The sequence below is a fragment of the Pseudomyrmex gracilis genome, unplaced genomic scaffold, assembly GCF_002006095.1.
Source record: "Pseudomyrmex gracilis isolate BER0280 unplaced genomic scaffold, ASM200609v1 scaffold_1, whole genome shotgun sequence".
In the NCBI taxonomy this organism is placed as follows: domain Eukaryota; kingdom Metazoa; phylum Arthropoda; class Insecta; order Hymenoptera; family Formicidae; genus Pseudomyrmex; species Pseudomyrmex gracilis.
The window spans coordinates 1,878,685-1,889,556 of NW_018020585.1; the positions used below are offsets into that span (position 1 = coordinate 1,878,685).

Here is a 10,872-nt window from a genome sequence, read left to right on the forward strand (position 1 = left end):
TTTTTTTTTTATATATCTTCTTGACTTTGCCAGAAAAATCAAAGAACATTGGCGGGATATAAATATCTTTTATTTGACTTCCTATATATCTTACCGTCTTATCTTATTATACTCGCTCAGCATTCGCTCAGTGACGCTCATTGTAAACTGGCCGAGTTAGCAAGTCGTTGTTACTGCACCTACCTGCTTGTTTTCAGATTGCGAACATATCATATAATATGCTGTTTTATTTACATATATTTGCAATAATATTAATGCGACGATGATTGCTAACATTGTCACAATTATATTTGAAAATTTTATACGTCGCTTATTTACTCTCATTGTGAGACATTAATATAATTTTCGATACCTGCCAACTGTGGATGTGGTAAGATGTTTTGTCGGAATGCTCGATATACAAAAGCATCCGTCGTTTGATGCGCAGGCGCAAAAATCAAGTACTGGTGTCATAACGTGTCTTCAACAGTTCCCTTGTAGTGGCCGGTTCGAGAAGAGCTGCCATAAGGGAAAATTATTAACACGTCTTTTAACACGCGCCTTACACGTCGTTTGCACATTTGGCGGGAGGCAGAAACAAGTCATCATGTCATATTGCACAAGGGTTCTTCGTGCACAGGTAAAACAAGGGATACTGAAATTTTGCGCACTACAGACAGACACGTTTCGCACTTCCTTCTCCCCTCTTTTTCACATGGAGGTCAATGCTCATTGACCTTTAGGATCCGAAGATGCTTTCACGTAATTGCGCTATATTTTATTGATGTATGTCGAAATTCAAAATGATTGACATTTCGGAGTTGCTTCTCGAAAAGCTGTCACTGCTCCGATCTTTCGGAGCAGTGCAAATGGAAGGAACAATCGATCATCGAAGGAGAAGGGAGTGCAAAGTAGTCAATGCTCTGTAAATAACGAGATCAATTGTAAATAAATTACGTAACAATTCGGATAGACAAAAAAAATAAGAAATGGATTATAGCGAGATGAAATGGCACAGATTGTTACGTAATTGTACGTCAAACTGCGTGATATATATCGTTCACTTTTCGAGGACGTTTAAAAGACAAGGTTAAATATCTATGAATTTGAGGTGAGAAGAGCACAAGAAATTCAAACTCAAAGTAAAGTAGACATTTCGAAGACAAAACCTATCTACTATAACGCAATAGTTATTGGAATTAATCGCGAAGGTCGTAAAACATTCATGGATTTTATCAGCGCGGATTTTTGTTATCAGCGCGTGTTATCAGAAGAAACATTGTTATTCTTTGAAACAGACATCGCTTCTTATCAATTCAGACAAATGAATATTTCAGTGTTGTAAACATCAAATTCATCTTAAATTTAATTACGTAATTAAGATTATAAAATACGCAACTTGACTGACGTTCACATGACTTTTATGTCTACTTCATTTGTGTGTGTGTTAAGTTTTCTTTTTTAAATCGGATGTTTTTTTAAAAACTGTCTCAGATGTTTTCTTAAACTATATAATTTAATTACTTTTTTATAGAGACTGTCCGCATTAGCGGCAGATATCCAACAACGATGCTTCAGCGTAAGTCCGCTGAGTTTTGCTGCTGCGAAGGTGGCCATGTCGAAATTTGATACAAGCAGCTATTTACCTTATGACAAGCTACAAGAAAATCTTAAAATAGTCAAGAAAAGGTAAATTACTTAACTTTGTTAAGTACAATATAAAACATCTATGTATGGAAAAATAAGTTTGGTTAAAATAGCAAAGGGAGTAGTTACTATATTGATCAGCGAGAGAAAACTTTCCTAAGCCTGAATTGAATTTTTTTCGTGTACAAATTACAATTATATTACTGAGATAATGTTTCTTTTCCAGATTGAATCGGCCTCTGACTTTATCCGAAAAAGTTCTCTATTCTCATCTTGATGAACCTAACAAGCAAGACATTGTTCGTGGTACCAGTTATCTCCGATTGCGGCCAGACCGTGTTGCTATGCAAGATGCTACTGCGCAAATGGCGATGTTGCAATTTATCAGTTCCGGTAAAGTCAACATTTCTCAATTACTTATCAGTCATTTCAATATCGCGATAAAATCGACGAAATTATTACAATAAGTGATAAAATTTCTTTCTTTCAGGTCTACCAAAGGTTGCTGTACCTTCTACTATCCATTGCGATCACTTGATCGAAGCTCAGATCGGCGGTGAAAAGGATTTGAAACGCGCTAAGGATATCAACAAGGAAGTCTACAATTTCCTAAAAACGGCAGGTGCTAAATATGGCGTTGGTTTTTGGAATCCCGGTTCTGGCATCATTCATCAGATTATCCTGGAGAACTACGCTTTTCCGGGTCTGCTCATGATCGGTACTGACTCGCACACTCCTAATGGAGGTGGTTTAGGCTGCCTGTGCATTGGTGTTGGTGGTGCCGACGCCGTTGATGTCATGGCGAACATTCCGTGGGAACTCAAATGCCCGAAGGTCATCGGCGTGAAGCTCACAGGTGAACTCAAAGGTTGGACCAGTCCTAAAGACATCATTCTGAAAGTGGCTGGCATTCTCACCGTCAAAGGCGGCACCGGCGCCATCGTCGAGTATTACGGACCGGGTGTCGACAGTATCAGCTGTACCGGAATGGCCACTATTTGCAACATGGGTGCCGAGATCGGAGCTACCACTTCGATCTTCCCGTACAATTATAGAATGCAAGATTATCTGAAAGCAACTGGACGTTCGGAAATTGCCGCGGCTGCCGATCAAAATAAGAGTTTACTTACAGCCGATTCCAACGCTAAATACGATCAGATTATTGAGTTAGATCTGTCAACTTTGGAGCCGCATGTAAACGGACCTTTCACACCAGACTTGGCTCACCCAATTTCTAAACTAGGTAATCGGACTAGCATTTGATTAACGAAAACTTGAACTTATTTTCATATATTTTCTCACTATAAAAATTCTACATACATATTCTCGTAATTACAGGTGAAAATGCCAAGAAGAACGGTTGGCCAAACGAGATCAAGGTCGGTCTCATTGGTTCCTGCACCAATAGTTCCTACGAAGACATGGGTCGATGCGCAAATATCGCCAAGCAGGCTCTAAATCACGGTTTAAAAGCTAAGTCCGCGTTTAATGTCACACCTGGATCCGAACAAATCCGAGCAACAATAGAGCGCGACGGAATTGTAAGTTATCCTAATATTAACAAAATACATCGTTCTTTGAAATAAAAAACAATGCTTTTTTTACTGTTATTTTAATTTGTTCTAGGCTCAAACCCTTCGTGAGTTCGGCGGAACGGTACTAGCTAACGCTTGCGGACCCTGCATTGGCCAATGGGATCGTCAAGATATCAAGAAAGGAGACAAGAATACGATTGTCACATCGTACAATCGAAACTTCACCGGTAGAAACGACGCAAATCCAGCGACACACGCATTTGTTACCAGTCCCGAGCTCGTAACTGCTCTCTCTATTGCCGGTCGGCTCGATTTCAACCCGGTCACAGACAAGTTAAAAGGCAAAGATGGAAAGGAATTCCTCTTGGACAATCCCTACGGTTAGTTGAGATGATAATTTACAAGTGATATATAAAAACTCTTACTAAATTATGATGTGCTTTTCACAGGTGATGAACTTCCAAACCGCGGTTTTGATCCCGGTGTAGACACTTACGATTCACCACCCGCAGACGGTAGCAAGGTGAAGGTCGATGTAGATTCGAAAAGCCAAAGATTGCAGTTGCTCGAGCCTTTTGATAAATGGGACGGTAAGGATTTGGAAGATTTAACGATTCTGATCAAAGTTAAAGGCAAGTGTACCACGGATCACATTTCCGCGGCCGGTCCATGGCTCAAGTATCGGGGACATCTAGACAATATTTCCAACAACATGTTCATTGGGTAAGAAGTTGCTCCAATCAAATTAATGACACTTGCAAATAATCAAAAACAACTATTTGAGAAAAAATCAAAATTAAAAAATTAAAAAATCATTTTCCATCAAATAATTTTCTTTTTTTGCGTTTTTTTAGCGCCGTCAATTCTGAAAATAGCGAGGTGAACAAAATCAGAAACCAACTGACAAATGAATGGGGCGCCGTGCCTGACGTTGCGCGTGATTACAAGAAGAAAAATGTAAAATGGGTCGCAATAGGTGACGAGAACTACGGCGAGGGTTCTTCCAGGGAACACGCTGCCCTGGAACCACGTCATCTTGGAGGCCGCGCTATCATCGTCAAGAGTTTCGCTCGTATCCATGAGACAAATTTGAAGAAACAAGGTCTCTTGCCACTGACATTCTCTGATCCAGCTGATTATGACAAAATTCAGCCTTCCGACAAAATCAGTCTTCTCGGATTAAAGGATTTGGCACCTGGCAAGGTATGCGAAGGTTATTTTATTAAAAAAATTTATAATAAAAGATTTCTAGAAGTTAAAAGAGCATGGGATACCGTACGTTATAATTAAATATTTTGAAATAATCTATTTAAGTAAAAAAATTGTATACATATATAGAAGATTTTTTTTAATTCCATTTATCGTTATATATATGATGTAATCTTCACAGCCGGTAAAGGCGCAAATCAAGCACAAGGACGGCAAGGTTGACACCATCAGCTTAAATCACACAATGAACGAGCAGCAAATTGCCTGGTTCAAAGCCGGTTCTGCCTTAAATCGCATGAAAGAAATTTCTGGCGGACGATAAGCTAAATGGCAGATATCCATTCGAAAAAGCTAGATTGTTATAACATAACGCATTTGGAGAAACGGAAATGAAAGAAAATTTGTACTGCAGAATGAAGCGGAGCCGATCAGAGTATGTTATGATCATTACATTTCTCTTTTTTTTTCGATTTTCTTTTTTTGAGTACTTATTGTGTCAAGTTTGAAGTTTTTAGAGTGGAACTTCGAGCATCCGTTACTATTTTGTTACTAGTGTGTTAAGTAACACGCTGTGGCAGCTGTCGGCCTTTTCTTCTCCGTCTTGTTTTCTTCATAGAATAAGCAAATGGCAGCAGATGTCCAAATAACAACCAAAAATCTCAATACTTTAAGTGTCTTTTTAGATGTATATATTAAATTACATGCAGCGTTAGAAATGTTAATATTTATAGATACACACAATTTTTTAGTTTTGTTTTACATAGAATTCGTAAATTTTCCGCGCACTCCCCACTTGACAATAATACGCATAATTTCTTACATATATTATTAATTACATGTATAATTTGTTGAAACCTGAGAGAAGAGAGAAATGTATTCAACTTCGGAGTGACTCTGATCGGATTTATATCTTTATTCTATAGTACTTACATATTCTCGAAAATATAGTTATCGATCTTACGTAGATCGATTTAGCTGTCAATGCCTTCATTTCCGAATTGTATATATACAGCTCGATGCGTTATTATTACATATGTATGTGTACATATAATAATTACTGAACAAGCGAGCGCCATCAACATTTTCTATAGTTGTTAACTGATTTTAGAAAGATGTATTGTCTCGAGAACATCGAGACAAATATAAATAAAGTATTAGATGATAAATAAATAAAGTGGTTACTTGACTTCTCTTATCTTTTTTATTTTGAAAGTGATATGTGTAAAAAATTAAAACTGTGTCTTTCCGCAAAAACACATGTGCGAAAAACTTTCTGGTGTGTTATTGAAGAGACAATTTAATCGAGGAAGACGAAGAAGTAGCTAAACAGACATAAGAATTAAATATAAAATCTGTGATTACTTATAGAGTAAAAATACACTCATTTTTCTTATAGTTTTTTAATTTAAATCTTTATAATAAAATATGATATAAAAAAGGAAAGATTTTAAAAAAGAAAATGGCTTATGAGGAGGAGAGCGTTGACACAACTATGTCGTAATGCACATGCGTGCATCGTTTCCATGACAATAACGCACAGTTTCATATTGTAAACAAAGGTCAAAGTGTCTCAATTTTGCTGCATGTTTGCAATTTATCTAGATATTATTGATCAAACGTTAAAACAAAAAGCGACGTCAATTCCGTTTAACGAATATGTCAGTGGAAGGTCAATTTTTTCTCTCCGTTACCGGCTCCATCGAACATTCAGAGTTCTATGATGTCGATAATGCGTACTGCAAATACGGTTTTCATTTCGGACCGGAATGGAGTGTAGTATCGGTAAGTTTAAAACAATAAACAAACAAACAAAAGAGGTAAAATTAAGTTTTTAAATGTAATAAACAGAGAAATTTTTTCGACAATATAGGTCACTTCCCAGCTATATTATACATATATTGACGTCAGCACTTTTTCACGTATATATTTTCTCTTACGTTCAGATTACTACAATGTTTTTACTAAATTTTACTTTAGAGATTAAATAACACGGTAAGATTCATAGCAAAAGTTAAAATGTCATACAGGGAATCGAGGAAGGTTTGACGCAAATGTGCAAATGCAGCAATGACCCCCGAAACCTCGTTGTTTGGAATTTTCCCTTAGACATTACGTTCAAGAGCACAAATCCACACGGCTGTGAGTACTCAGAGATATCGATTTTTATTAAGCATTGTGAAACAAAAGACATTGTGAATAAGTTTTTGGTATAATTACTTTTTACATTTTTAATTTGTAATTAGCAAAAGATCAATTGTCGTAGGGCCGCAGCTTATTATGTCATTTTATGGACTGGACTTTTTCGGTAATGACGTCATTAGAGGATACGCAGTGTGCCACTTACCTCTGCAAACTGGACATCATGAGAAAAGGTGAGTAATATATTATTCACATATCACGGATAAGAGTACAGAGCAAACGTATGGAAATACAAACAATCTAAACATAGAATATATATAAATACTCGAGAAATATATAATTTCAAACAATAGGTCCTAAAACCTATATATTTGTGTCTGTGTATTTCGTTTATTTTTTTATCAAATTCTTCTTTTATACGCACGTTTATTTCTCTTTCTTCTCTCTTTTGTCCTTTGTTGCGAAATATGTCACAGTTGGGAAAAGGTCGATCTTGCTACATTTTTTATTCATATATTTATAGGATATTTCTGTTTTTTCGGTTTTTTTGTTTTAACCTTTTGTGAAACTCCTTCAAATTCAACTATTCAATCAACCAGCGGGAATAAATTTTAAATTTTTGATGGCCGCAAAATGTCACTTTTTTTTTCGCGTAAAATTTATAAAATGGAAACCCTTCAATTTTAAAGAGAACATGTTCGTATATTGTTGCAGTCAACACTGTGTTTTTTATGTTCTAAGCCACATATAATTTACTTATTTCGCAATTTTGGAATTACACATGTTTTTTCATCAGTTTACACTAATTACACGCACGCATTCATTGTGCGTCTAAATAAAAAAAGTTGTCCCATTTGTGTGTTTGCATCGCGCGTGTATCGCATATATATATTGGAGAAAAAATATCCACTATGGGGTGTTATTTCCATGTAACATTGTTCACCACTTCACATTGTGCTCTGTGTGCACTGGCTTTCATCAAATCCGGACACGATTTCTCGGAAAAATACAATATTTCTGACGTATGCAATACAACCTTTCATAAAGCGTATGCAATAAAACAGAAACATAGTGCTATTAATACTTGGAAACAAAAAAAAAAAAGAAAAAAAGATAAGTACGATATTACCATAAATGATGTCAAGCAGTGGGCAGCTTGCATTTATTTATCAAAATAAAGAGATCTAAACGTTATTGCTTCAAAGTACTGCAACGTTTTAATTTGTTATCATACAACGAGATATAGATATTCGAGTTAAAAATATTATTTCACGCGTCTTACATGTCATCCGTGTATTTAATCGGTTTCAACGTAGTATTTAACAAGGTAAGGAAAACGGGATTTACATGATGTAAAACGTCCGATATACGGATCACTATATTTTTCGCATCTTTACGAATGCTCTAAAGCCAAGCTTGCGGAAGATATGTTCAATCGTAATTTCGCGTCTGTATCATTTTGCATATATCGTTCCTTTTGAAATAGCGTAGGGGAGACAACTTTGATCGCGCATATTTTAGCGAAATCTCGAAATCACGCAGGATGTCGATCTACGTACCGGAGTCATCATCGGGACTGCAGCAACTCGTGGAGTGGTTAACTAGTAAGAGACCGGAATTAATTGATCCCGCCATACTGGCATCCGGCGTCGGCAGAGAACGTAAGGAAATGCACAGAGACAGTTCTCATTAGTCCTGTGTGTTGGTGTTAAATTGATTACATCCAACAAGCTGAAACTAACTATAATAGCTTGCATGGAGAATAAAAAGTTGTTCTATTATATGTGGCCAGCAGAGAACATTTGTTGAGCCTCTAATTTTTCCATCAACTTTTGTTGGCAAAACAAAAACTTTACAGGTTTACATTTTTTTCAAAGACTTTTTTACAGGCTAGAAAAATTTTCTTGCTGGTCACATAGTAACTGATATTCTTGCGCTAATAACGCGTATTTGTGCGAGTTATAAAATATTTGAAAAAATATACGATTATCAGAATCGCGCGTAATCGAGCAAAAAAAAGAGAATAATTAATTCCGTTCGACAAATAAATTCTGTACGCAAGAAGTAATTAATCAATTAAAATTGAAGTATATAATTAAAAACAAATATATATTACTTTCCATACAGTTTCTTGCAATAATAATTTCTTGCATTAATAATACAAAGTTCGAATAAAGCGAGCGTTTGAAATTGCTGAGAGATTCTTGCATTTCAAAATTAGTTAGACATCACCGACGACGTGACGCTATTCAATAACGCGTTTGAAGTTTACATTTAATGTTTCTCCGCGTGTAAAAGATTTCTTCAGTTACTATTACTGTTTTCACTTCAAGTTATGCGTTTCGCAATATTGCAGTAACTCGCATGAGAGTCGAGGGAGCCGTTACGGTAACGTTCAACGTCGTTTTGAAGGATTTGTTCAAGTTGGGTTATGACAACGGTGAGAACAGGAAGAAATGATAACGCAGTCATCGCAAACTTAAACTCCGGGCTTGGAGGAAGATTATTCTACCAGAAAGATTATGAACGGGGCCATATGTACAAATAAGCGCTTTATAAATAATATTGTGATGAAAATAATCAGAGTGTGACTTTTTTTTCTGTACAGACGCAATCTGTTTCTCATCTTTTTTCCGATGTCACTGGCAACGTAGCGGAAATAAGAGAATTAAGATCATATTTCCACGCTAATGGGCGTTCAGTGTAAAAGAGAAACGAGAAAGCGACTTAATCCTTCGCGAAGGACTTATTAAATTTTACGTGGCTTTAATCCGTGAGATGATTCCGGATGTCTCAGTACGCCCGGTGACGTGACGGTCGCGACGAGCGCGACGAAGAAACAGATAATAGTGTTGGACTCTCCGGAGTTCAAAAGAAGATTAAAACTGTCGTTTAGGTGAAAATATCTTGCCGTTTCGCGTGTCGGAAAAGCTATCTGTAGCAGCCTTCGATTTTTCGCACCATTACAGCTGACCGAAGCAACCGTTTTACATATTCGCTGAATATTGCGATCTTCGAGATTTTATCGAACGGGCGGTGTGAATACATTGCACTTTGGCCGATGCGCGAAAAAACGAATCGTAAAAAAAATTAAATCACTATAACATGTATATCGATATTCAATATACGATCTCGCCGAGCAAATATATTGTACATTTGTAAATAATTTGTAAATATATAGTTGGAAATATAATAATAATACACACATTAATTATATTTATGCGTGAAATACGTTACGTATGGAATGTAACCGCATACGCGCTGTCGTAATTAAAAGTTGCACGCGACCGATCCAAAAAGCCATAACTAAAAAGTAATCCTCGTACGCGGAATAATTGATTTGTGACCGGTTAGAGATGCGTTGATAATGTTTTAATAATGCACGACGTAAAAATTCCGGAGAAATATCTCATGCTGATAGTTCTAATCTAGATGCATCGCGGCAGCGGCGGCGACGGCACACTACGATTATATTCGCCAGCTGGATTGTCAGCTAGAGTGCTCGAAGACGACGTCGCCGCGTTTTACGAGCGTCGTTGAGCGTTAAAGGTAGCCAGAATGGAAAGTACTGCAAACTATACGAGCCATATCGTAAATATACAAGTCGCGAAATAAGCGAGCAATAAATAGCAATGGAAGGATCTCATTATTGCCGCTTTCTCACTTGTGTCACGAAGTGGAGTTCGATGTCCGAATCCCACGTGCAATGCTATCAATCAGGTAAAACATACATCGCAATGCATTTTTTGAATAGTGTTATGTATGTATGCACATAGTTGCAATATTAAAATGTCTCCTATATAAAAAAAGTCATTTGGACCGAGAAGTGCGCGTTTTGGAGCCGAATGTATTGCATCTATTGTTGCCTCTTTTCCGCGTTGCCGATTGGTTGGTTGGTTGATCGAGTCGAATCGAATCGGTAAGATCGAGAGAGTAAATAATGAAAAGCGATTTTGAGACAGTTCGTCGTATATGTAGAGAAAATTAAAAACGTAACTAAAATCACGTGATAGAAAAGAGTAGAAAAACAACACGTGAAAATAACGTGACTGTAATTTATATTATATATAACATTAAATAATACATATTATACATATAATTTATTATATATTTATAATATTATACTTTATATTGTATTATATGTATTATATACATACTACAGTAATGTCACTGACCTCGGCCGCGCGGCCTTGACGGGGTCATTGACCTCGGCCGCGCGGCCTTGGCGGGGTCACTGACCTCGGCCGCGCGGCCTTGGCGGGGTCACTGACCTCGGCCGCGCGGCCTTGACGGGGTCACTGAACTCGGCCGCGCGACCTTGGGNGGGGTCACTGACCTCGGCCGCGCGGCCTTGGCGGGGTCA

The 10,872-nt window shown here is 37.2% G+C and overlaps 2 protein-coding genes across 7 annotated transcripts; both read left to right on the forward strand.

Annotated features, from left to right (window-relative positions):
• Window positions 1-452: 452 nt before the first annotated feature.
• LOC109852702 (aconitate hydratase, mitochondrial-like) lies at window positions 453-5,236 on the forward strand. 2 transcript variants are annotated; one of them, XR_002250026.1, is made up of 10 exons: window positions 453-619; window positions 1,514-1,668; window positions 1,853-2,019; window positions 2,117-2,869; window positions 2,965-3,167; window positions 3,253-3,541; window positions 3,611-3,884; window positions 4,016-4,364; window positions 4,552-4,803; window positions 4,879-5,236. XR_002250026.1 is itself a non-coding variant. In XM_020424122.1 (9 exons), the coding sequence occupies exons 1-9, from the start codon at window positions 587-589 to the stop codon at window positions 4,690-4,692; spliced, it is 2,364 nt and encodes a 787-aa protein (XP_020279711.1). In that variant the 5' UTR covers window positions 453-586; the 3' UTR covers window positions 4,693-5,236. The 2 variants fall into 2 exon arrangements, 1 of the variants encoding a protein (XP_020279711.1); XM_020424122.1 differs by having other exon boundaries at window positions 4,552-5,236.
• Window positions 5,237-5,930: 694 nt separating this feature from the next.
• On the forward strand, window positions 5,931-9,198 carry LOC109852418 (B9 domain-containing protein 1). Of its 5 annotated transcripts, none has more exons than XR_002250003.1 (5): window positions 5,931-6,152; window positions 6,398-6,509; window positions 6,634-6,742; window positions 7,996-8,170; window positions 8,866-8,949. XR_002250003.1 is itself a non-coding variant. In XM_020423563.1 (5 exons), exons 1-5 carry the CDS (start codon window positions 6,027-6,029, stop codon window positions 8,967-8,969), a joined length of 621 nt encoding a protein of 206 aa, XP_020279152.1. In that variant the 5' UTR covers window positions 5,931-6,026; the 3' UTR covers window positions 8,970-9,198. The 5 variants fall into 5 exon arrangements, 4 of the variants coding, with proteins under 4 accessions (XP_020279152.1, XP_020279162.1, XP_020279185.1 ...); XM_020423563.1 differs by having other exon boundaries at window positions 8,001-8,170; window positions 8,866-9,198; XM_020423573.1 differs by having other exon boundaries at window positions 8,052-8,170; window positions 8,866-9,198.
• Window positions 9,199-10,872: the final 1,674 nt, after the last annotated feature.